The sequence below is a fragment of the Pelodiscus sinensis genome, chromosome 3 (genome assembly GCF_049634645.1).
Source record: "Pelodiscus sinensis isolate JC-2024 chromosome 3, ASM4963464v1, whole genome shotgun sequence".
Lineage (NCBI taxonomy): Eukaryota > Metazoa > Chordata > Testudines > Trionychidae > Pelodiscus > Pelodiscus sinensis.
In genome coordinates this window covers 185170568-185197633 of record NC_134713.1, presented here as the reverse complement: position 1 = coordinate 185197633, position 27066 = coordinate 185170568, and the positions used below count along the sequence as shown (strand labels likewise).

The window sequence follows — 27066 nt, the reverse complement described above, 5'->3', positions numbered from 1 at the left end:
ATGTACTTATAATTATTAGGGGCTTAAGATTATGTCTTTAGGCAACACTGCCTAGCAGTAGGAAGGTATAGATCAAAACTGACATCATGACACAATGAAGTGAAGGTAGGTGAAGAGGAGCCAAAAATAGTTTGGCATAACTATATACTTCAAGTAAAACAAGGATCTGGTGTGATGTTGTTCAGGGACAATGCAATAAATAACGCAGTTAGTGACCAGAAACACCACAATATTAAGAACTGAAGATTTATTCTTCCCTAATATTGGTGAGAAATAAAAATGCAAGTAACAAAAAACTAACAATAAAATGAAGTAGAACAAGCAGCCAGTCAATTTACAAAATGATGTAAAATACATTGCAACAACAATTATTTCACTGGGATTGGTCCTGCCTTGGGCAGGGGGTTGGACTTGATGACCTCTTGAGGTCTCTTCCAGCTCTATGATTCTATGATTGTATGAACAACGAGGGTCTAATGCAGGGGTGGGGAACCAAAGAAAAACCAAACAAACCCTCATGGGTGTGACCCCTGACTGAGAAGGAGAAAGACATCCACATTCCCCTCACACACCAGAGGCTAGCGGGGCTCAAGATTGTGTGCTCCAGCCCAGCAGCAGGGGGAGAGGGGGAGAGGGAAGGAGAGCCAGCATGGGCTCTCCAATGCTGGGGGGGAGCCCTGAGCCCCAGGGCCCAGATCCAAGCAAGCTGGGGGCCACATCTGGCCTCTGGGCCTGCAGTTCCCCACCCTTGGCCTAAGGAAGGATTGAGAACTAGAGATGCAGTAGGGCTTCAATCTTCAGGGCACTGAGTACTCCCAGTTCCCACTGAAATTAATAGGAATTGAGAGCCCTCAGCATATTGCAGGATCCAGCACCTCAGGTGAGCATGTGAGATTGTTACATGCTATAGTCCGAATCCAGTCTATAGAAGTAAATGGGAATTTTTCTTGGACTCCAGTGGGCTTTGGATCAGAACCCATGTGTGGTAATATGTAAGCATCATTAAATGACTGAAAGGGATGACAAGGAACTTAATAATGAATGCATTATGCCTGGCACAGTATTCTGAAAAATCACATGGTGGAACTCTTTTCTCACTATAGATTAACTGCCAGTTGGGTGTGAAAGGAACATTTTGGATCCAAATTGATATTTTTTGCCTCCCAGGGGAAACTATCATATTATTGGAATACCCCAAGCAAGTTATTTCGTTCCTGAGGATCTGACTGACTTATACTGGGATGCAAATAAATGAACATGAGCCCGGTTTTTAAGTTGGAGGCCCAAACTTTTCAGAACAGTTATGGACATCTAGTCCTTTGTCATATGAAGGCCAACATGGGAATATTCTTATCTGGCCCAATTAGATTTTGCTCTATGTTCACTGTATAACACAACTTTATTTTGGATAGCAAACATTATCCCCAAACATCTTACAGCAGCATGAAATAATGAATATGAGAAGAGGAAGAATGAAATGAGGAGAAATGAGCTGGAAAGACAATGAGGCAGGTGGACGTAAGAAAGCTGTTCCAGATAGGAGGAGTTGCAAAAAGAGAATGCTCTCTAACCAACAGTAGAGAAGGGATTAAAGAAAGCCTATTGGTAGAAGAATGAAAGGAATGATGAGAAACAAACTATTAGATAATAATAATAATAATAATAATAACAGGAACAAGAAGAGAAAAATTATGAAAAACTCTAATTCAAAATTAAATGGTTACAGTATAGACAACAATCAATCCTATTGATTATTAGAGCAGTTGGAGCAATTTCTCATGATATGAATGAGCGATTCAAGAAAACATTAGGAGTGCAAGCCATGCCAATCAGTGACCTCCAAAACACTGCTCTTAGACAGTGGGAGTATTTCAAAGAAAGTAAAAAAGAACAAGTGCACTTGAGTGCCTAAAATGCAGGAATTCTCCGAAGAGTTAAACAGAACTGCTGGCTACTCAAACTTACAGAGTCAGTTCATGATCAGGATATATCGGTGACTCACAGAGATATATTTTAGTAATAGAGAGCTAGCCGTGTTAGTTTTTCCTTTTGTTTTAGCAAGATTAGACTATGTAGCACTTTAAAGACTAACAAAATGGTTTAACAGGTGATGAGCTTTCGTGGGCCAGACCCACTTCCTCAGATCATATTCTGGAAGAGAATTGGTATATATGGTCATGCCAATTCTCTTCCAGAATATGATCCGAAGAAGTGGGTCTGGCCCATGAAAGCTCATCACCAATAAACCATCTTGTTAGTCTTTAAAGTGCTACATAGTTTTTCCTTTTGTTTTAGGGATCTATTTTGGACTTTTTGACTTTCCCTTTTGGTGCTTATAGGCCATTTGTTTAAAATAAATTCCCATGATGTAATACTGATACAGTAAACTAATAATCATAGAATACCAGAACTGGAAGGGACTTCAAGAGGTCATCAAGACCAGTCCCCAGCCCTCACAGCAGGACTAAGCACCATCTAGATCATCCCTGACAAATGTCTATCTAACCTGCTCTGAAATATCTCCAGAGATGGAGATTCCACAACCTCCCTAGGCAATTTATTGCAGTGTTTCACCTCCCTGACAGTTAGGAAGTTTCTCCTAATGTCCAACCTAAACCTCCCTTGCTGCAGTTTAAGCTCATTGCTTCTTGTTTTTCCTATCATCAGAGGCCAAGGAGAACAGTTTTTCTCCCTCCTCCCTGTAACATCCTTTTAGATACTTGTAATAACACCAACTTATTCGTATATAGCTTTTTTCATCAGTAGATCTCAAAGCACTTTACAAAGACAGGCTAGCACCCAGTCTCCAGATAATTAGAAAAGGAAATTTTAAATGATTTTGAAATCCCAATGGAGCCAGTAGAATTCTCTGAGAATGCGGTGATCCGCCTGAGCTTCTTTATAGGTGTGGGAAGGCAGGTGACTCAGTCTCCTACTATGGTGTCTACAAGAAGAAATACCTCAGTATTTCTGTATCACTGTATCTGGATATTAAAAATAATTTTTTTTTAAGGAGCAAAAACTCACATGTCTCTCACGTCAACTAATGGACTGCTGAGAAAGTCTGCCCCAAAGGCCTTTTTAGAACAGTGGAATTACCACACCTCCAGTTGTGTGATTAGGGTACCACTGTTAAAAATGTTGCCTAAACATTAGAGCTACTAATATTTTAAATTTAATTTCTAAGTAAAGGTATAGTGCTTCGCAGTTTGCCTTTGAACTATGCAGCATTTATCTGTCTTTCTTGTCACAACATGAATTCCTTTTGGGGGAAAGCTATTGATTTGAAGGTTAAAATAAATTCATCTTACTGGGCCCTAATATAATTTGTTGGAAGCTGGCCTTGGGAAACTTTCTGACATTTTACTACATATGCTCTTCATTGGGTATTCATAGTGCAGTGATGATTGAATGGTTGAGTTCTTTACTTCTATCATCATTATTAAACATGGCATTTTTTAACACATTGTACCTTGTGAGTTCTTTATAGCTTCAGAGCTGAGCTTTACATTAGCAATCTATAGTCTACTGAATTAAGCAGATGTGCTCTTCTACAGAGGAAAAACAATACCTAGTTATTTGTGCTCTAGTAGGGTGTGTACAAATACTAATACAAATCCTCTGCTAGTAAGCCGAGATTTCTCTTTACTAGACATTTTTAAAAATGTCTATATTGTTCCTGTCAATACAGCTAACTGGGAAGTACTGAACAAGCTTCAGGACAAGGCCATAGGGAAATCACTGAGGTTTTGCCAAAAAGCTTGTGTTAAAGACCTGCTGGGGAAGTAATTCAACAGAATTTAACTGTGATCCAAAAACTAGATTAAGGACAGTCGTAAAATCCAGGGCCACCTGTCTCCAGTTCAAATTGGAGTTGGAGAAAAGGGAAGGACTTTGCATTTCTACTCTGGGAAAGTGTACAGTGCCATTATTTTGATCTCATAATACCACAGGATGCATTCTCATAGGATTTCAAACATCAAATCCGTTGAGAATGCTTTCTCTTAAAAAGCTTTTATCGAATTAATCTAACAATGTCTGTTTCGGCCCAGACCAAGGGCAAGGAATAGCAGAGAGCCCAGCTGACTCCGCATACCCCTCCTCCCCCCCAAAAAAACCTTGAGTAAAACTAGCTGTGTTCTTATCTCCTGGAACACAAAGGAATGTCAATGGTTCTACAGTGTTTTCATTAAAATCACCAAGAGATTCTTATTGGCTGTAGGATCCTTCAATAGTTATTTCTCGGATATATGCATGGCAAATACTGACAATATAAGGAGCTCAAATACACTAAAAATCCAGAAATTACCTCCTTTGCAACATTAAGTAGAGTGACTACATTTCCCTATGCTGAATATGGGACACTTGGTAAAATTACTTGTATTCAGGTGAGTTCAATGGCAATCAATCAGAACTATGCAGTGCAAATGTTCAAATTAACATCAATTTGACTGAGCCCCTGTTAAACATAAATACTGCATAGCTGGGGTCTTTCTATTTACCTTCTTACCTTTAAGGTGTTCGGGTTCACAGCAGGAGAGGGACCCCCCCCGTACCTGCACACCTTTCTCACACAGAGGGTTACCAACTAACCTGACCCTCCCTGGCTAGCGAGCTCCACCCTCCTTGCCTGGCTGGGCCCCAGGACAGATCCATCTCTCCTGGTTGCTGGAGCCTACGCAATAACAGGGGGCATGCAGGCTCACTGGAAAGGGAATGCACTCTCCAGGGGTTGGATATGGAGGAGGAGCGGGGCTGTGGAGCATGAAGCAGCGAGAGGCAGCAAGAGGGGGAGCACGTAAAGGATTGATGGATGGGCAGCAGAAGCAACAAGTAACTAGCAGACATCTGGCACGTGCTCACACTCACCAGGCATTGCTGCTTGCTGCATGAATTCTGTGCCAGCTGGAAATGGGATGTGGGGGCAGGGCCCTGCTGGCTGAGAGCTAGGCCCTGTTGGCTAGGATGGGTTGGGGCTAGGAAGTACATATTACATAATGTGGATGAGATTGGTACAGAGATAACATGTAATTGAGAAATAAATGGTTTGGGGGAAAATATTATTTAGGGAGGGAAGGGAACTCATTCTGTGGCCTTCATGACACATCCCTTGATATTACCATCACTTTCCCTACCTTTGCATACAATTTGGGCCCATGTGCCTCTGTGATATACCACTTGCACATCTCACTGTTTGCTTTGGTTGCTGCCTTCCTATTGAAATTCACAGTGCAAGTGAAAGGCTTGATTTAGGAAGCCTCAAATGCCCTTGAAACAGAGCAGCAGAAGAGAGGAAAGCGAGTGGAGAGCACAGTGATGGCACAGAGAGCCACAGGGAGTGGGAAACAGGATGAATGAAAGGCAGAGGTGAAAGGAAGCGGGTGCGCCCAGATGCACAGCTCTGGCAGGAGCTGGCTGAGCTGCAGCAAAAGCCAGCAGGGAGCTATTTAAAGAGCTGGCAGGGACCCAGGTTGCAATAGGACAGGACCTGTAAAAAAATGTTAAGTTACTTTCACTGCTGATGAAAGGTCCGGGGTTACAAAATGATGAAGAGGCAAAGTAGGAGGAGGGAAGAGAAAACAGACAAGGGAGCTGGATAAAACCCTGGTTTCAATAAAAGGGGCCTGGACACTCAGGCTGTCTCTCAAAAATGGGGATCACAATACACTGGGGCAGCTGATAACTTAATTTTTCTATGCACACTTCAATGAAGAAAGTGTCTTGTGTATTGCTGCAAAAATGATCTGTAATGAAAGACTCAGTTGTAATACATGCCTTCTGAGAGGCAGAGTTAAGATTGTTGCTTGCACTGTAATTCTGACGCTTCCAACTTTTGCGTGATTCGCTTCTCAGAGGTAACGTGGCATTGACACTGCAATTTACACATCAGGGGGTGGTTTATTTGGCTTTTGTTTATGAGTGGTTAAACAATGCCCAGGCCTCATAAAACCTTTTTTGCTAATGATTCTTCCTTCCTGCATCACAAACTTAAAATTAAAGCAGAGTAATGCAAAACCAAACAAAACCCACAACTCATTTTTCTAGTACCGAGGGTCATAACCAATTCCGGGACTCGTAGAAAGATTCTCACAGATTCCAAGAGCAAAGGAATCAGGCCCTCAGTGCTCCAACATGCTAAGCTACAACTATCATGGGGGCCTTGGATTTACTAAATATTTTGAACCACCCTGATATTAATTATTCAGAAAATGACAACATCTTAAAGACTGCTTCAGATAATGGACTGATCTTTTTATTAGTCACAGTGAAGAAGTTTCAGGCTCACTGATGCCGGGGGGAGAGGGGGCGGAAGGAAACGCAGTTGCCTGTGGACCCCGCAATACAAAAGGGCCTGGCGCTCCTGGCTGCTGCCGCCGCTACTGCAACAACAGCAACAGCCAGAGCCCCGGGCCCTTTAAAGTGCTGCCAGAGCACCATGTGGTGCACTGAGAGCTGGGGATGGGGAAGGGGGCGGGGAGAGGCACACTCTCCCAGCGGTACTAAGGGCTGCCTAGCCCCAGCCCTGCTCCTTCTGCTTAAAGCCCCACCCCTTCCAGGCTCACGGAGCAGGGCACCCCATCGCTTTCCTAGGGACCCAGTGAGGCTGTCAGCTGTGCTGAGGAGTTTACTGTAAAATAATAAGAATTAGCACTTACAGAGAGAGGGCTTTCCATGAAAGACTCTCAATATACTGGCAAAGCTTTAATTTCACCTCATAAAATCTCTAAACATTGGTATGTCTGTTTTACCGATAATGAGAGTAAGGTGCAGAGAGATTAAGGGCTAACTGTGTAGCACTGAATGTATGCAGCCGCATATATATATGTGTGCAAACATGCAATGTATCCATGCAAGTCAGATTTTTACAAGCCCATGTAGCTCATTAGGCTTTGAACTAGCACACACATATAAAAATACCTGACTTGCACGTGTACATTGGCATTGCATACATAATCGGATATGTACAAATGTAAACTCAAAGTAATAATCCTCTAATTTTGACAACCTTTCCCTAAAAAAAAATTGCCAGCCTGAAACTTACATTTTCTGACCCCCAAAGCCTATGTCTTGACCGCAAGATCATCCTACTTTCTTGTTAGGTGACAAATGAAAAGGATCACAGAAAAACTCGCACAGCAAAGAAGTGCATTGGAATAAGGAAAATGGGTATTACACATAGTACTCCTAAAAGCTCAACCTTTTTCTCCTAGGGTATGTCTAGACTACATGCCTCTGTCGCCAGAGCCATGTAGATTAGTTTACTAGACATACCCAAATGAAGCGGCGATTTAAATAATCGCTGATTCATTTAAATTAAAATGGCTGCTGTGCTGAGCCGATCAGCTGTTTGTCGGCTTAGCGCGCTAGTCTGGATGCTCTGCGGTCAACATCAAAGGCATTTGTTGACTGCCCCGTTATGCCTTGTGGGATAAGGTTTACCGGGGCGGTCGACAAATGCCTTTGATGTCGACCGCGAAGCGTCCAAACTAATGCGCTGAGCTGACAAACAGCTGATCAGGCTGGTGAGCACTTATCTCATCTGAGCACTTCCAGAGCCTCCCAACGAGAAGCCTGTTGTCTTCACTGGGACTTCTTGTGTGAGCTAATGCTTAGCAGGCTGAGGAAGGGCTCCACAAGCTGGTATTGAATAAATAAAGTTTACTTGTATGAATAAGGATTCAGGATCAGGATCCTTTATGCTACTCTCATTGCAATGTGCATAGCATTCATCAACCCTTTTTCTTATTTTCTATAAAACCGGTGTTTTACTCTTTTGCTTTGCAGCCCTCATGCTGACACGATTCTCACTTCTATACCCAAAGGCAAAGCAATGCTGTTTTCATAAGCTTACCTCCTTCCCCCTAAATAAAAACATCACCTCCTTTTCCAAGAAAACAATTCAAATTAACCAATAACCCCCTACAAGTAGAACATTGTGGTGATGCAGAACAAGTATTGATTCAAACAAAAGGGTTTTTTTTATAAACAGCCTTAATTCTTACCAACTCCAGTCGTTATTGATTCTGCATCAATGTCGTTAGCCTTTTTCTTTGCCACTTCAGCTAGTGCCAATTCACCCTTATCTACCGCAAGGTAATGGATGTCCTTTGGAAATAAAGCAAAATAAAAGATTAATCTAAAATGAATCAGACAAGTAACAAAAGAGATTTTGAAAGAAAGAGACTCTTTTCTTGCTTAGATCACCAACACAAATGGAACAGACGAACCTACTGTTATATTTTAATTTTCTTTGTACTATTCTTTCCCTATGCAAATTTTCTACCCTACTCATGTTGTTGAAAGCAAGGTCTCCAGTTAATAATACATAAAAAACTGATCATCCTTGAACAGATAAAAGTGAGCCTGACAACGCTGCATGAATAACTGAAACTTTAGCTGGATGCTTCCGAGTCTTTGGTGCAGCTGGCCCTAGCTGCTGCAACATGAACCGAACAGCGATTGGATGGCAGGCGGTGTGGCCACATTGTGTACATCTAACCAAAAGCGTGGGACATCTCTTGAGCTAATGCTAATGTCTGGAGTGTGATGGAGTTTTTTCATTTGGTATGAGAGTTTTCAGATAAAGCTCTGATTGTTCTGTTGCACTATAAATTCTTTGAGATGTGGATTCTCACTGCAATGATTTTGGAGATACTGAGATTAATAGTGCTCAATGACTTGAACATTTTAATAGATAGGGAGACTTCCATGTCCGCTCAGGGTTTCATGGCCACTATGATACTCATATGTTTAATTGCAGAGTACTGGAGACTCAATTCATGGATCAGAGAGCTTTCTAATTTCCCCATGTCATGGGTCCTTCTTTGCCTGCTGTAATTCGAGGTCAGTGTTTATCTCTCCTCAAGGGAGAGAGAGATCTGTTTTGATGGTCTAACCTTTGAGGGTAGTGCCTTTACGACAGAGATGTGCACCACCAGCCTGGCAGTTTTGCTCACTACAGTAAATGAAGGGTACTTCCTTGTAACTGAGGATCTACAAGGTGGAAGCTACCTATTTACACTCATGGGATACGCCAACCAGTGCTGCTCGGATGATGCAGGTTAGTTAGCCATGCCCACACTGGAGGATTTACATGCTCCTTCTTGTTCCTATCCTCACGATTCCAGAGTGTTTAAGAGAAAAATGGCACTCGCATTGCCTCAGCTCCTTTCACTGCCTCGTTAAGTACGTGTTGTGAATAGGACTCCAAGGAAGAGAGGAAGATGGGTGGGGAGTGTGAACATAGAATCATAGAATACTAGGACTGGAAGGGACCTCGAGAGGTCATCGAGTCCAGTCCCCTGCCCTCATGGCAGGACCCAGTACTGTCTAGACCATCCCTGATAGATATTTATCTAACCTACTCTTAGATGGAGATTCTACAACCTCCCTAGGCAATTTATTCCAGTGTTTCACCACCCTAACAGTTAGGAACTTTTTTCTAATGTCCAAACTAAACCTCCCTTGCTGCAGTTTAAGTCCATTGCTTCTTGTTCTACTTTCAGAGGACAGGAAAAACAATTTTTCTCCCTCCTGCTTGTGACACACTTTTAGGTACCTGAAAACCACTATCATGTCCCCTCTCAATCTTCTCTTTTCCAAACTAAACAAGCCCAATTCTTTCAGTCTTCCTTCATAGGTCATGTTCTCTAGACCTTTAATCATTCTTGTTGCTCTTCTCTGGACCTTCTCCATGCAGAGTCCATCTTGAAAAATGTCTGTTGCAAGTAAGTAACCACAGAGTGGCTTCTGCACATTCCCACTTATAGGCCAGACTTATAGGCTAGGTGTTCTAATTAAAATGTAACTGTAGGACTACATTGCCAAATTGAGCATCTGACCTAGAGGCTAGATCCAAGGCATGCTGCTTTGTGAAAAGTATGGATGAAATTCCAAGTGGCAGCTTTCCAAAGATCTATAATTGGCATAAGTCTAAGATATGCGGAAGATGCCACCTTAATCCTAGCAAAGTGAAACTAAATTCCCTGGGGAACAGGTATTGAAGCCAAAAAAGTATGTCTCCTGAATGAAAGAAGAGTCTAATCCAGTGGTTACCAACCAGTAGATCAGGATCTACAGGTAGATCTTGGAGCCTATGACAGGTGATCCTGACAGGTTTGGCTGGGAGACTATCAAGTGTCGGCACTTCATTTGCCTGTCTAAGCACTGTCGTGCTGTTCCTGCTCCTCTGCCTTGGAGCTGCCTCCCAGCTGTGCAGGGCACAGGAAGAAGAGGAGGTGGTGCTGATGTCAGGGTGCCCCTCCCTCCACTCTGTCTCCCATCTCCACGGGGGAAGAGGGAAGGGGAAGGGATGGAGAGAGTTTGCTGGCTGCTTTTTGGAGTGGTGCAGGGCCAGAGTAGGCATGAGTCTGCTTTAGTCCCCTGCACCATCACCCAGAAACCATCTGTGGTAAGCATTGCCCAGCTGGAGCCTGCATTCTGAACCCTAGCCCCAGTCCTGAACCCCTCCTGCACCCCAAATCACTGCCCTATCCCTGAGTCCCCCTGCACCCAAAATCCCTCCCACAGCCTACACCCTGAACCCCCTCCAGCACTTCAACTTCCTGCCCCAGGCTCAGCTCAGAATCCTCTCACACTCCAAGACCTTTAGCCCAAGATCAGAGTCCTCATCCTCTCCCCCTCTGCCCCAGCCTGATAAAAGTGACTGAGGATGGGGAGGATGGAGTGAGGAGGAGCAGGGGCGCGGCCTTGGAGAAGGTGTGGGCAAGAGTATTTGGGTTTCAGGTGGATCCTGGATTGTATTTAAATTGAATAAGTGATCTCATGCTTAAAAAGGTTGGAGACCACTGGTCCAATCCATCTATACAACAATTGTCAAGAAAGAAGTTGTGAATTTTTATTTTCTGCTCAGGAAAATAGGAGAACATCTACAGTTCTCTGTCCTATCTAAAGAGTAAGCCAAAGCACTGTTTACTTCTAAATCATTTTAGTAATATGTGCGGCATGGCTTTCAGCCCTATGGAAAACAGAGTTGGTTTTTTGGGGGGAGCGGGGGGAAAACTGAAAGATTGAAAGATGAAATAAAGAACATTCTCCCAGAGGTTCATAAGGTTGTTTTATTAATTATGTGAGAACCAAGTTAAGATCCCATAGTGGAGGGAGACCCTTCAGAAGAGATGGATAAGTAAATCTATTTACTGACTCATGTGTGACAACTGACTTATTGTTAACCAGTGTAAAAACTAGTATATTTGATAAACAGGATAAAGCCAGAGTAGGAATTCTGAGATTAAGTACACTTTGGACTGGGACTTATGAAGGAGGTATGCTATTTTCAACTGCCCACATACAAAACACATTTTAACACATACCATTTTTAGTAGCTTCTTTCCTATAATTAAATAAAATAGTTTGTATGTCAGCTGAACATGAAAGTTTGACATTATTAGAAATGTATTGCCCATGCAGTCAGCTAGAGCAGTGGTGCATAACCCTTTGGGGTTGCGGCTATTTTCCCGGCTCGGTGCCCGACGTACGTGCAGCTGGGGGGGAGTGGCAGAGGCCGCAACAAAATGACCGGAACTTTTTTTTTTGCTCAACAAAAATTTTTCTGGCCCTGAGGGTTGCTAATTAAAAAAGGATGAGCACCACTGAGCTAGAGAGATCTAGGGTCTGGGTGACAGACTCAACTGCTCTGACAGGTCAATAAATCTAGACAGGAAGGGTCTTGAAGATCACTGTCAACAGGTAGAGAAGGACTGGGAACCCTTGTTGCCTGGCACAAGGTAGGGTGATATAATACTGCTGTTGTCCTGTTTTATCTTGTGTATAACTTTCTGCCAGGGAGGAAAAGTAGCCAAGCACCCAAAATTTCACAGCAGGAGAAATGCATATGAGATCAAATGACAGTCTATCCCAACTCTCAAACCAAAGATCTGACACCTCATATTTATTTGGTGCTAATAAGTCTATGGTGAGGTATTCCCACTGGGCAGAGATTCCCTGTGCTACTGATGTCATCAGGGAAGATTCTTGTGTATCCACATTGACCCTGCTTAGCTGATGTACTAAGTCATTGTTCTTTCCTGCAAATAGAGTGCTATCAGAATGAGTAATGTGCCATTTCGATAATAGAACTTCCCTGGAGAGCCAGGGAGAGTGGGTTCCTCCCTGCTTATTTATACAATAAACTGTGATGGTATTGTCTGTGGCCACCTGAAGAATCTTGCGTTGAATGTGAAGCCTTTAACGCCCAATGAATTTGAGGTTTTTGTGGACTCTTGTCTTTGGAGTCAATGACTTCTAGCGCTGAAGGTGTGTCAGTGAGCTCCCATTCTACACTGGATGTATTCAGAGTGACAGTCCCTGGTGGAGCTGGCAGGATGAACTGTACTCCCTTGAGCACATGTTGAGGTTAAGCATTTTTGTCGGAATGATTAGTGTTTGATATATGCTGTTTATGCTATATCTGTAGTTGGCAAACAGCCAGCACTGAAGGGTTCTCATCTGTAGATAAGCACATGGAGTGACATAGGTTGCTGAAATTAGAAGACCTAGTATTAACAGGTAAAATATTATTGCCTGAGATGATTGAGACCTTAGACTATGTATAGCAGTTGGGATGTTTCAAATTGAAATATTTCTTGAGGAAGAAGAGCCCTGTTTAATTGATGAAGGGTACTGATTTAATGTATTCTAGAACAGATTTCTTTTGATTTATCAAGAACCTCAGATTTTCAAAAAGGATACAAGTATGAGAAATGGCTTTGCAAAAAATGTTTTTCTATGTTTTTTTTTAATTAGGCAAAGGCACAAGTAATGATAAACTTGTATCCCTTTCCTTCTCAAGTAAGCTACTGAAAGGCAATCTGAATGTCCCGAAGGTGGTAGACAGGCCAAAGGGAAGGACTTTGCATTGACAATGGTTGCTTCCTTCTGTAAAACTGAGGTATTTGTGATAGAATTTCTTGATGATGGCATTTAGTTTCCTTAGACCTATGACTGATCAGAGACAACCATCATTCTGGAAATCAAGAAGAATCTTGAATAGAATCCTTTCCTTCTGAATTCCATTTGGACTTCTTCTACCACTCCTGTTTTGAGAAGAGCCAGACTCTTTGATTTTACAGGCTCTTGTGAGAGGGGTCCATGAATAAGGACAGGAATGGGGGATTGAAGAGTTTCAAACCATGTTGGATGCTCACTGTGGATTATTTAAATACCTGCTTGCTCCCAGAGAAGCCCCATGGTAGGAGAAATGGCATAATCAGTCTCCAGACAGGAGGAGTTGGGCACAAAGAATTTGTTTGATTGTAGCTGTCAGGAAAATTGTCAAATGTGGGACCTGGGGCTTGATCTTGAAGACATTACAGAAAGTTGCTTGCTTTCTGGTTTTGGTTTAAAATTACTTCTGTGTTGAGAAGAGAACTGTGGTTCTCCTTGGATGCTTCCGATACTAGTGACTCCTTTAAATCAGGGGTAAAAGAAGAGGAGGAAGGCATGGCTGCTGTCAGGAGGGGCAAAGCAGGCAGTTGCCATAAGTTTTGGCAATTTAAAAGAGCCCTGGGCTGCCACCACTGCTACTGCAGCAGCACTAGCAGCTGCAGCCCTGGGTTCTTTAAATTGTGATGCAGTCTGGGCAGCACTGAGGACTGGCTACCCCAGCCCCATCCCTTCTGCTTGAGGGCCCGCTCTTCCAGGGGCCCAGAGCAGAGCTCTTCCACATTATCTAAGGAAGATCTTCAACTTCTGCTTTGCTTTCTGGTGGCAGTCCTGACCACTTAAGACAAGCTGTCATGAGTCTCCCTTTGCTACCCAGTGTGCCACTCTGTCTGGTCAGTTTGAATGGTCTCTTTGGCAGGTATATACTATGGGGGGGGGGGATTGATCTAAGTTATGCAACTTCAGCTACATGAACAGCAGAGACACAGGCTCATCAATGAAGGGGGGAGAGTGGGCAATTACCCAGGGCCCAGCAATTCAAAGGCCCTTTAACTTGCACCATGTTGCACACCTCAGGCAGCACTAAGGCTTGTGGTGGTAGGGGGATGGAGGGGAATGCACAGCTACTCTCAGCCCCGTCTCTTCCAGGAGTGCAGCGCTGTCCCCCACCCCGCCTTGCCAGGGGCCCACAGAGGCTGTCAGCTCCCCTGTATAGCTAAAGTCAATGGACTTAGCTCTACTTATGATGGTGTCGGCTATGGTACATTGACAGCAGGCATTCTCCTATCAACTTTGTGCTTCTCAGTGAGGTGGATTACTGGAGTCAGTGGGAGAGCAATTGGCAGTCAATTTATCATGTCTATAGTAGACACGATAAATTGATCCCCGCCGAATCAATTGCTCCCCCATCAATCTGGCTGGTAGTGAGGACGAGCTCTTTACAACATACACACTGTCTGTTTTTTCCACTATGTGTATCTTTAATCTCAAATTCAGCATTATAAAACTTAGTGTAGCTTGTGTAAGGAGGAGCCTTCCACCCAACTTTCTCTGCCACACCCAGCTCATTCTCTGGGCTCCCCTCTTTGCTTCCTGTTCCTGCCAATTATATATTTTCCCCTTGTTGAATTAATTACCTCATTAACCTGACTAGCCTGACCATTGCCAACAAGTGTCAAAAATCCCCTCCATTACAGGTTAATTCATCCCAATTAAGCCTGTGATCTTCTCTGTTATACAATTAACAGTGAGAAAACCTTCTTAGAGAAGTGGCAGAAACAACAGCTCTCACCACAGAATGTGAGGAGTCAAACATCACCTTCAAGGCATATTTTTCCACTTGCTGAATTTCCATTGTGATCACATTTGCCAAACTTCCTCTGCTCGTCAGGAAGGAATTTGGAGAATATTAATAATTTTTCCCAAAGGTGAAATTGGAAGTGAGACTTGACAGCTTGACAGTTTGCTACCATTAAATATAAAGCAGAGGAAGAGAAACATTTTCTTTCTGTCTTTGTTTGAAGAACTAGAATGGATTAATCCCCTTGCTGACCTTTAGATCATTGCCTTTACTACCAGGAAGCATGGGGCTGGATAGGTATTGAAAACCCTTTTGGGGAATTTATCCACTTGTTTGGACACTGCCTGGAAAGAGGCTAGATGAGACAAAGGGCGTATCTAGACTACACTAGACTTTCGGAAGAATACTGTATATGCAAATTCTCGCAAATTCTTTTGAGCTCACTCCCGTTTGTTGACAAGCCAAGTAACTTTCGAAATTCTAGTGTAGTCTAGATACGCCCAAAATTACCTTAGCTGGATGTAAAACCCTATCCAATAAAGGCAGAAAACACCTACTGCAAATGTAATTGCACCTTCAGATGGAGAATATAAAAGAAGACGGTCTCATCAGAAGATGCCTGGTTGTCAGCATCGGGATCTGCATCCTGCAACCCATAATGCATCAGAAGTCAGAACAAGAGACTTTTCTACATTTCTCAGATCAGTCTGGTAGCTTTGGATACTTAAGAATGACACCCTGAGATCTCAGAAGGGATTTGATCAGAATAAAGTACACGCTAGGGATCTAGGTATGAAAGACTTGGCCAAAAGGGCCCTGATGATATGGAGCATGCGCCAGTTGGACTAATACTCAGCCAATGGATCTGGTTCATTACCTTGACAACAGAGAAATGTCTGGGATTCTGAATGTCTCTTGGAGGGGAGCTGTGAGCACTCCAATGGGCACTGCTAGCAATGGTTCATCATCAAAGCTGCACTCATTGGCAGGCCCATCAATGGGATGGGGGCAAAGGGGCAGCTGCTCCTGGATTCAGGAATTCTAAAGGGTCCGGGCTCTGGCTTGCAGTGAATTACCACCAGATTGAGCACTGCACAGTGCATGGGGGAGTGGTTTCTAGGCATTCTGGAAGGCATTGAGGTTGGTTGCCCCAGCCCTGCCCCTCCCACCCAAGGCTTCAACCTTTCCAGGAGGATGGAGCTGTTCCCTCCACATTGTCCAGGGGCCCAACAATGCTGTTGACTGCCCGGCTCACTGGCAAAGTCCATATGTGGGAATATGAAGCAGCCACTCCCAGAACACTTTTTTTCCATGTGGCAAAAACAAAATACCTCCTGATTATTTTTTATCGTAAAGATAAAAATCCAAAGAGATATTTTATTCTTGGTCATTATTCTGCACTCTAACTGCATGCAGAGATGTGAAGGGAAAGGAGAACTTTCTCGAGACAATGTCTCCAAGTAAAAAAGCCACGGCTATCTCTCAGACTCAGAATACGTCAACACTACCCACTTATTTTGAAATAAGCTATTTTGGAATAATAACTCCCAAAATAGCTATTTCGAAGTAGCGCGTCCACACTGACTGGAGCCTGAATCACATTTAAAGCCCACCGGAATTACTTCGGGCTGGGCATCAGGACAGCAGGCACTTACTGTAGCTGCTGGCTGAAGCTAGCTGAGGCTTGTGGATAAAGGGACTTCGCTCTACAGCTGTGTCTCAAGCTCTTCATCTTTGCCTACCTCCTCGAGGGACAGCTAACTCATCTTATGGAGTGCTCTGGTTGCCCTTGTGGATACCACAGCACTCCCAGACATGGAGCTGGACCTGCTGCAAAGCACTCGCTGGCTCCTAGACCTACTGCCGCACCTCCTGGTCCAGTTACTGCAGGCTGCCCATGTGGCACTGCAGGGAAAGGACCCTCAGCTCCCTGCGGGGCATCTCCTCAGCTCTCTCCACATGCTGCTCATACAGCACAGCCCCACTCACTCTCCCCTGCACACCATGCACCGCTGCTTCTGGTGCCGGGACACCAGTTCCAACTGGTGGAACTGGATAGTCATGGAGCAGTGGGACAACCAGCAGTGGCTCTAGAACTTCCGCATGTGGACGGACTCCTTCCTAGAGCTCTGCAAGTGGCTCGCCCCTGCCCTATGGTGATGGACACCAACATGCAGCCCACCATCCCCTTCCAGAAGCAGGTAATCATTGCCATTTGGAAGCTCGCCATGCCGGACAGCTACCACTCCGTCGGGAACCAGTTCAGCCTGGGGAGATGAACCATCGGGGCCATGCTCATGCACATATGACACTCTTTCTATTAAAAAACAACAGTCTAGTAGCACCTTAAAGACTAACAAAACATGTAAATGGTATCATGAGTTTTTGTGGGCACAACCCACTTCTTCAGATGACCGGTCATCTATAATGTTTCTATAATGTTATCCCTTAGCATTCTCCTTTTGCTTGCTCTACATTCATTTGTCAAAGACAAATGACTGGCTTGTCAAATATTCAGCTGTCTTCCCATGTCCAACAGCACAAACAGTAGTACTGAAATGAAAATATATGAGCAGAACTCTAAGCATTAGAAAAAACACTAAGGAAAAGTGAAGAGTAAAAGAGAAGGAACTGCGATGGCTCCAAATGAAGGGGTGCTGACTTTGAGAATCCCAAAAGCCGGCTGTTTTTGGACCATCACAAACACAGGTGTGATTTAAAAGAATGTGGCAAGTGTCTTGGGGGCAAAGTAATTAGTTAGAAACTGGATGCAAGCACTGTACTTCCTCTGTGTAGAGAGGGCTGCATCACAAAAGATATGATTTTTATCAAGATTAAGGAGTTTAAAGACCTGAAGAAGAGCTTTGTGTAGGCTCAAAAGCTTGTTTCTCTTACCAAAAGCAGTTGCTCCAGTAAAAGATATTACCTCATTCACCTTGTCTCTTTAAAAGTTGATACTGTCAGTTTACTCAAGATAATAGCTATAAATGAATGTGCAATGAGTTGCTTGCAGCTTCCAAATAGTTACATGTATGGCTAGGGTCTACTCACATATCTACAGATTATGGGGGAGATTTAGGTGTTGGGAGTTTAATGGTCCTTTGTGCCTTTAAAATCTCATCCTATATTGATTAAGTTTAGGGGTTCTAGTTTTCAACATTAACTAAATACAAAAAATGACTGTAGAGATTCAAGAATTTATTTTAAATAATGTAAGGGGGAAGAGAAATTTTATTAATAATAAACCAAAAATGACAAGATTCCCTTAAAGGGATTTTCAGCAGAAATTTCATCTTGTAAACTTACAATCAGCATTTACTTCCTGTTCAAGTTCTCTGCAAGTTCATTCCAGCTCATGTAGCCACATGAGGAGCACATTTTTAAGTGGTTACAGTGTTGAAATTTAAGATGTCATCAATAAAATGAGGTTGCTTAAAATGTATAATTATTTTTAAAAAACAAAATAATGATTATGTGACTTTTATTGCTAATGAAACTACCAATTTTGGCCCAGATGTATGCTGCTGAAATTAATAAACCTGTAATACCTGTTTGGTTTGTTGTTTTTTTTTTTTGTTAGGAATTTACAAGATACTAAAATATCAAAAACTAAACAGTAAAATGGGTAAAAATAGAAATGAAATCCAACAATCTCTAATTTTGTCTATCTGTCCATCCATGTCTATATATAAAAATCATTTTTCAGATTCTCAATCCATGGATTGCTGGTTCAAATGATGATATTACCCTGAGAAAATAGGATTTTCTGTCCAAATCCTCTCCGCTTCCTTCCTTCATGGCTAATGATAACACTACAATCATCTCTGTCTCCTGGGCTCAGAATAGGAAGGCCATTTTTGTCTCCTTTTACACCAAGACTATGTCCAGATGTTTCTTCCTCTATGAAAGCTTCAAGCCTCACCTATCCTCTATGTCTAAATAGCTAAAACTCTCAGCCAGGTCTAAATCATCACTTGCCTTGATTACTTCAGAACCTCATCTCTGGTCTTCCTGATCCTCAGCATTGCCCTATACAAGTATATCCAAAGTATGGCCACAAAGATTTCTTGCCTGTCTCTAATTACATCACCCCACTCCCGGAACCACTTCATTAGCTTCTGCTCCATTACATCAAATATAAACTTCTCACATTCAAGTATCTACAGAACTTTGCTTCTCCCTGCTGAACCAAACCAGTGGTGAGGCTAGCACAGGAAAACTGGGTAGGCAGTAAGGATGTTAAATTGTGGTTAATTTACTTGTCGAGTAGTCAATGGAATTTCCATTGACTACTCGCACTTCCGCATTCCTCCTTTGAAATGTACAAGAGCCCCAGTGGGGGCTCTTGTACATTTCAAAGGAGGAATGCGGAACGTCGTATGCAGCCCAGGGCCAGCAGAAGTCCTGCTGACTCTGGGCTACACGTGGGTGCCAGCTTTGAAATGCCATGCAGAGACCAGGGTCAGCTGGGGAGTCCCCAGATGTCCTGGGTTCTGTGGAAAGGCTGCACCCTGGAATCAGCTGTGAGCACTGCCCCTTTGAAACACTGAGGCAGCGTTCAAAGGGGCAGCACTGCAAAGCTGAGCCAGGATCAGCTGTGTGGCGCTGCCCTTTGAAGTACCCCTTCTTCCCCCTGCCTTTGTATCTGATAGAGGCAGCGGGGGGGGGGGGGGGGAATCGACTAGTTGACTAGCCTTTAACATCATTAGTAGGCAGTGGTGCTGTGTGTGTGTGTGTGTGTGTGTGTGTGTGTGTTTGTGGGTTGGGGAGGCCAAGAAAGGGCACATGTCCTACATGCCATGGGCAGAAGGGGCAACAGGCCAGCTAGCAGCCAGCAGAGGGACTAGCGGGGGAACCTGGTGCTCACAGCAGATGTTCGACTCTCCCACACTGATTGGCAGGGGAAGTGGAGGACAGCAGCCCCTGTGTGCTCTGCTCCTCCAGCCTTGTTGCTTGGGGGCAGAACAAGATTGACCCCACTCTCACAAATGGGGAAAGGATGAAGTTTGGGATGGAGAACAGAGAGTCCCCAGAATGAAGGGGTGTTGACTTTCAGAATCCCAAAAGTAAGGATATGCTTGGACCAGTTTCTGAGCACAAACAAAGGTGTGATAGAACAAGAATGTGCAAGTGCCTGGGGGTGAAGTAATCAGCTAAGAACTTGCAGAGAACACTGTACATCCTCTGTGTGTTGGTCTGCCGTGACTGTCAGGAGAGACGGGCCTGAGTTATAAAAAGTATGATTTTTTATCTAGATTAAAAAGTTAAAAGTTGATACTGTCAGCTTATTGGAGATAGCTGAAAATCAGATGGCTCTGGAATAAGTCTGAGCTTACAAATATTTGAATGCGTAGCCAGATTCTGTCCATGTATGTAATAACATTTATATTGATCATATTTAGGGATTCTGGTTAAACTGAAAATAGCAGTAATAGTATATTTAAAAAAAGTTTTAAATAAACTTGGGGGAAGGGAACAACTACTGAAAATGACAAACTTCTTTTCAATGTACTTGCAACAAACAGAATTTGAATATTATTTACTGTAAAGTACAGCCTGTATTATTGCTCTATTCATGCTCTTGGGTTTTTTTTCTCCTTGGTCCTGTGTAAAGCACTCAGACAGTTCAGTAATGGGGGCTGTATAAGCATCTCAGATAGACAGAACAGCAACAGCGACTTTTTTGTGTGGCAGCATGCTTTAACATTGGATACAAAAAATAAATAGGACAGTTTTAAAAAAAGCTATTTTAAGTGTTTTTTAAAAACGATTTCATATAACCTGTCATTACTAATTAAACCACCAATTTCTACCCATATGAGGAAATCACAGGATTGTCTTTCTTCGTGTCATTTTGACACCGACATGTGTTGGGTCTGTGTGTACTGAGGGAAGATCTAGAAGCAAGCTGAGAGCTCTTTTTTGTTTAGAGTATCACCTGGTTCAATTATCATGGAGACTCACGATCTGCTACCATCTACTTTTTAAAGTTTGCACAATTTTTTGCCTTTTTATGGTTTCTGATTTACGCCCACAACAGCACAAGCTTTCAGCTCATAATCAAATTAACCTACCAAACAGGATTTTACTAGGAAGTTACAAAAACCTAAATTAACCAAAACCAAGAAGTGAAATGAGAAAAAAAGAGAAACCAAAACAGATTCCCTTACCATGTACACCAACGAATTAAAACAAAAAATAGGTAATAAAATTCTTAACGTTATTATAACAGATTTTCTTCCCACATACTCAGCCATGAGATTATAATTTCAAATATCACACTACCTATCAGAACAATCTTTTAAGTAGATTTTTCTTTCTGGCTATCACGAGTAGGTTGAAATGGCTGGCTTTTCCCATTGAACAATTTGATTAGTTCCTGGAGCTGCTTTTTATGTTCATCTTTCCAACTTATGCAGAGCTAGCCCTCCGTGAGCAGAAGTCATCTGAGACACTATTGCGCATTTGTCTATAGGATATTTCTGGGCAAAATTCCAACATTTCTTCAAAAATTACTTACACTTTCCTCATCAGTGTCTCACCCCAAGATCTGACACTTTTATTAACGTGCCGGTTCCTCGGGTTTCTGCTACCTTTGGTAAGCGGATGGCCTTTTGAATTTTCAGCAGCTGAAAGCTGGAATACACTACAAAAGGATTTGAAGCTAACAACCCTTCTATCGCTTGATCTTTTCTGTCATAGATTGGATCAGTCATCGTCCAATAAATGTGACTGTTATTCATGAAATATTAGGTCCTCTTCTATTTTGCTTTTATTGAACATTGTGGGAGTTAATATAATTGATGGATTTATATGTGACGTGGAGTTAGGAGCTTTGCAGAGGAATACAGCAGCATCTTTATGTGTACTATTGTGGTATCATGTTAGTTACAGTGATCATTGAGGAAGAAACTTTCAGTGTGAATCCCTGTCTTCAGATATTTTTAATTTTATGCAAATAGATTTTGGACTGAGTTTTCTCATCCTAGCTCACAGTCCCGAGATAGTTTGTGATAAGGGCTTAAGACAAGGGTGTACATACTACATGCATTAAGATGTAAATTTAAAAGTATATACTTAGTTTGCAAATGCTTTAGGGCAGGGACCTTCTCTTTGTTATATATATTGTGTACTGTGCCTAGCATAATGGGTCTGAAGCCTCTACGTGTTATCACCATGCAAATAGATCACTATTTCTGTGATATACGTGGCTTTGAATTTCCCAACAATCGCACGTTAAAATTTCAGCCATAAGACCGTTAGCTCAATGCAAGTATTGTTTGTTCATTTTTTATAAATGAGCATTTTCACTTCACTGAGTGGTAAATAAGCAATGAAGTACTTATGGGGGAGATGTATTTTGACGGGGGATTTGAGAAAGAAAGGGTGGCTCCTGCTTTCTGCCTAGGGTTCAGGAAAGCATGTTAGGCACTAGGAACTGCAGGAAAGGCCAGGACACATTATAAAGAGATTGATTCAGATCACATCGGTGTAAACCAGGGATAATTGCATAGAGATATAAAGAGTTACATTCATGCAAAACAGGTGTGGGATCAGACTCAGGCCCCAAAAACAGTTATGAGGGAGAGTATTGATGGAGTAAAGGCAGGGAGAGAAAGAAAAAGAAAAGGTGAGAGAAGAGTTTAAACTTGATGTAGAAGGGGAGAAGGAGCCAGTGGCTTGATCTGAAAGGGAAAGAGTTACCAGAGTCACAAATGCACAAACACATAAAAAGCACATTACAAATATATGAACATAGGTCCAACTCTACTTTCACAGACATGGGTAAAATTACCGCTCACTTCTTGTATTAGCCAGGGTAGAAATTTGCCCTGAAGGTCTAATTTAGACCAACAAAAGGAGGAAAATGCACAGTTAAACCCTCCATTGTGATACTGTCTACTGCTATTGAATTGTTTTTAAAGCATCTCCAGGGCAAGTATGGGAAGAGAACACCATCACTACAGCTTTCAATCATTGTTAAAAGGTTCAGGATAGGCTGTCTGTATTCTCCCAGTCTCTAAATGGCTAGAGGTCTACATGCCTTCAGCATTTATGTGGACAGACCATTCTTCTCCCGCCCCAAAAGGGTTAGATTTGATGTTAAGTGGGCAGAATTAACACCAAAAAAGGACCTAACTTGTATGAATGAACTGGAACAGACATGAAAAAGAGAAAAAATTAATACTGATCTTAGCTGAAATAACTTTTGATTTTAAGCCACCTCAGAAGTCCTGACAACAGGAAGTTGCTGTGTGATTATATGAAATTTTACACATTTGGAGGCTACATTAGAGATACAAACAGAAAACTCAGCACTCGTCGATACTCGTTGTGCAGATTTGTGTCATTCTCTGGAAAATGTCACATGATGCAATCTAGATAGGTTACTGCAAAACAATGGTTTTCAAACTACAGGTAGCGAGCCAGTACTGGGTGGTGGAATGTCAGGCACTGGATCTCGCTGCAGGGGGATCAGGTGAGCAGTGGGGGGTATGAAGGCAGCTACCTGCCTGTCCTGGCACCTCAGACTGAGCTGTACCCCAGAAGTGGCCAGCAGCAGGCCCAGCTCCTAGGTGAGGAGAGGGGGCAGAAGAATGCACAGGCTCTTACCCTGAGAAGTAGCTCCGCACTCCCATTGACTAGAACCTGCTGCTGATTGCTTCTAGGACACAGCATGGTCTGCTGTACCAGGACAGACAAGAAGCCTGCCTTAGTGCCCCAGCTGCACCGCTGACTGAGAGTCGCTTGAGGTAAGCCCCTCCTGCCCCAGCCCTGCTCCACCCCCAGAGCCGAAGCTCTCATCCTCAGCCCAACCCCAGAGCTCACAGTTTAGTCAAATTATGCTGGGTCGTGGGCATCAACCATTTTCTTCAATTGGGTCATGAGAAAAAAAGTTTGAAAACCACTGCAGTAGAAGACACAGTATAGAAGTATAATCTAGGGACCGCATGGTTAAGCTTCCTTTTCTAGTCTGGTATGAAACTATGAAAATGTGCTATGTTAAAAGCTAACAGGATGATCCGATGGAAATACAAGCATGAATTGATATACAGCATCCCTTAGTCCTGAATCATCAGTTAAACATAAAGGACCTTGGAATCAGCTCCAAGAAGACAGTGGGAATTTATTTTGTAGCCTGCATAGTAGCACCATTACAATTACACTGGAGGAGATATGAAATGATTTCATTTGGTAGATAACATCATATTATAAAGAATCACAGTGCCTTTGAAGCAATCACATTTTCAATTTAAAGATCCTAGGGTGCGTCCACACAGCACCCCACATGCAAATTGTGTATCTTATTTCAATTCTATTTTGAAATAGCATATTTTGAAATTTGGTGTGCCCATGCAGTGCCAAATTTCGAAATAATGCACTATTTCGAGATACCCCTTAACCTTTGTGGAACGAGAGGTTACAGGGATGCTGAAATAGCGCACTCGTTATTTCAAAAAATATTTCAAAATAATGGGCTGCTTGTTAAGACACGGGGTAGCTATTCTGGGATACCTCCAGTATCCCAAAATACCTGCACAGCGTAGACGTGCCCTTAGTCACTTTCATTTAAAAAATAAGGAAAGGCAGCAATCTCTATTCTGGGCTAAAAAGGATCTGTGACCCCAAGCTGCCTCTTAAAATCTTGTGGCTGTTGTTGCTGCATCTTCTCTGGGCAAAAAATAGCAGAGAAAAGAACAAACCATCAGCTTGATACAGTGGATTTTTAGAAGAGTAACTCCTGTTAGTGTGAATCAGAAATAAGCGAAGGAGATGACTGATGTTGGACAGTAATTGAGGCGTGAGTTCCAGGTCAAAGCTGCACCAGATCTGGTTAAGTTGAACGTCACCGAAGTTTCATAAGTGTCCTTTTATGAGCTTTCAGCCCTGAGTGGCAGCCCAGTTGCTAAATCAGCAGCCCTTGTGAGACTTCTGCAAACCTGAATGGTGGGGCCATCAGCTGTTTTGTTGAAATCTCCAGTGTCTTGGGGCTAAATACAAACTAGACTGGGAAAAGGGCCCCTTCCAGTTTTAGATGCAAGCTTGAATGCAAATGACATAAACAAGTTCTAAACCAGGAATTCCAGTAAAGCTTCACTTGCTCCTTAAAATATCAGGGTGGAGACTGGGGTTGGATGAAGGCACAGCCACTACTGGGGTCAGGGAAACAGGCCTTTGGAGTCACCTAGTGATGTTAGAATCAAGGGTGATGGTGCAGGGATGGGACTATGGGATGACGCCTTGGGAGAGTGCCTAGCATGCCAGATTGTACAAATTCAATGCTGGTAGGGAATATGAGTTGGTCTGTGAGATGTACCACTGAGAATCCAATCACTGCTAGAATTCCTAGGAATTTAGTGGCTGAAGATCCACATGCCAAATTGAAAATATGTCCCAAGTACCGGAATGCTGTAGCTGAATATGACCATAAGACCCACTCGGCTTAGACAAGATCTTGTCTACACAGGACTTTTAAACTATCGGTACAGTTACTGTTTATGCCTGGGTAACTGCATTAGTACAAGCCATGGTTTATACTCATGCTCTCCATCTAGATTAGGGGCTTGCGCCATTGCATTTATTTTGGCATAGTGGCTCTGGTGGGTAAAACCCCAGGGGAGACAAACCCCAACCTGCCAGGCTAGACAGATATACTTCTCAGTGAGTTTGGAAATCACAGCTTCAGTTAATTATACTGACAACCAATTTAACCCATGGGCAATGGAGGCTGACATCAGAGGCCAGATGGAGGTGGGAGTCGATATTTTGACAGTTGTGTTAGGTAACAGGGACAGGCTGTGAGGGGCCATGAAAGTGAAGACAAGTAGCTTATATGTGATGCAGTAAAGCAGGGGGAAACAGTGGAGGGAAGCAAAGAGAGGGGAGCACAGACAAAGCCATGGACTGAAAAATTATCTTTTAGCAGCATTTTGAATGGATACAAATAAGGCAGATTGCATTTGTCCAGGCCAGAGAAAAGGATTTTGCCATAATCAAGACAAGAAATTATGAAGGTTTTAGCCATGTGGACGGATAGAAAAGGCTATATTTTAGAGATGCTATGCAAAAAGAACTGGTAAGATTTAGACATAGCTTGGATGCGAAGACCTACAGTAAGGTTCAAGTTGAACATCTGAATGAGAGACAGGAGTAAGCAATCCCCATACTATTACAAAATCCAGGGATTCTGTTCTCACTTTGGTCTCGTCTACACTCGGATAAAAGGGAGTTAAAAAAATCTTTATAAATTCTGGGGAGGACCCGCGGGTTCACCTTAGCCAGATGAGACATGATAAAGTACAACTTGTTCTGACTACACTACAGATTTCACAGATGTCCATTAGTCTTTTAAATAAAGCACCCTTTCAGCTAGCCCAGACAAAGCCTTACATGAATGTATCTCAAGAGGAACTCCACGGAAGTCAATGGACTGGATTCTCCAGTGGCCAAGTTCACTTTGTGCCATTTATGCTGACTAAGTAAACTAAAGTTTCCAAAGATTTATCCCCTGTGTAAGAGGAATCTCCATCAGCACAAACCTGGCAAGTTCTTCCTGGGATGGAACTCCCCCTTCTGGCACCAGGAAGAAGGGGGACATGTTCGGGGATTGGAGTGAAAGACGAGAAGAAGGTACACAGTGGAACAGTTTTTGGTGTGGGACCTTATGCCAGTGTAAATTATAGCTGCCTGCTGCTTATTCACTGCATATCAAGCTAGGTCCATTGCAACCGATTTCTGCTCAGGCACAGCGAGAATAAAGCTCAGTGGAGTTAAACGGGTGAGAATAAGAACAGAATCATTTCCCAAGCTTCTCAATGACTATAGATCTCAACACTGCTACTCTGAAGTCTTGTGCAGAAAAGGTTATATTATGAGAGAGACAGAGAGAGAGAAGGAGAAAGATGAGATGAAAAAAAAACCCACAATTTTTGGAGGGGATACAAGTAAATACAAAAATATATAATGAGTTTCCTAAAAGTATAATATTTTCATCATGTTCTTTTGATGCATATTTAGAAAAGTTTATCACAGTATGCACATCTTTCTAATTAGATGGAACAAGCCACACGATTAGAGCTGTGAAAAAAAGCATCAAAAGAGGCACATAACTCTTTATATAATTAGACAGGATTTTTTATAACCCATAAAAGAAGGACTTAATTGTGTAATTTAACATACAATTTAAATATCAAGATCAAACTAGCAGGGCAAGAGTGATTTAATGGGATAAATAATATTAACATCTAGTGCCAAAGCTTAATTTAAACAACAGAATATCTTCATTATGCAAAAGAGTCAAGTAAATGAGACTTTCAAAGGGCTTTAAAAAAAAAACAAGCCCTTTCCCTATTGTTTCTTTG

General features: G+C 42.6%; 1 protein-coding gene across 4 annotated transcripts in view; it reads right to left on the bottom strand.

Annotated features, from left to right (window-relative positions):
• WDPCP (WD repeat containing planar cell polarity effector) overlaps nucleotides 1-27066 on the bottom strand; it is a 259086-nt gene that overhangs the window by 54780 nt on the left and 177240 nt on the right. For all 4 annotated transcript variants that reach the window (XM_075925595.1, XM_014569024.3, XM_075925597.1 and 1 more), the window contains one exon: nucleotides 8004-8106. In XM_075925595.1, coding sequence (XP_075781710.1) covers nucleotides 8004-8106 — 103 coding nt within the window. The remainder of the gene's footprint in view (nucleotides 1-8003; nucleotides 8107-27066) is intronic.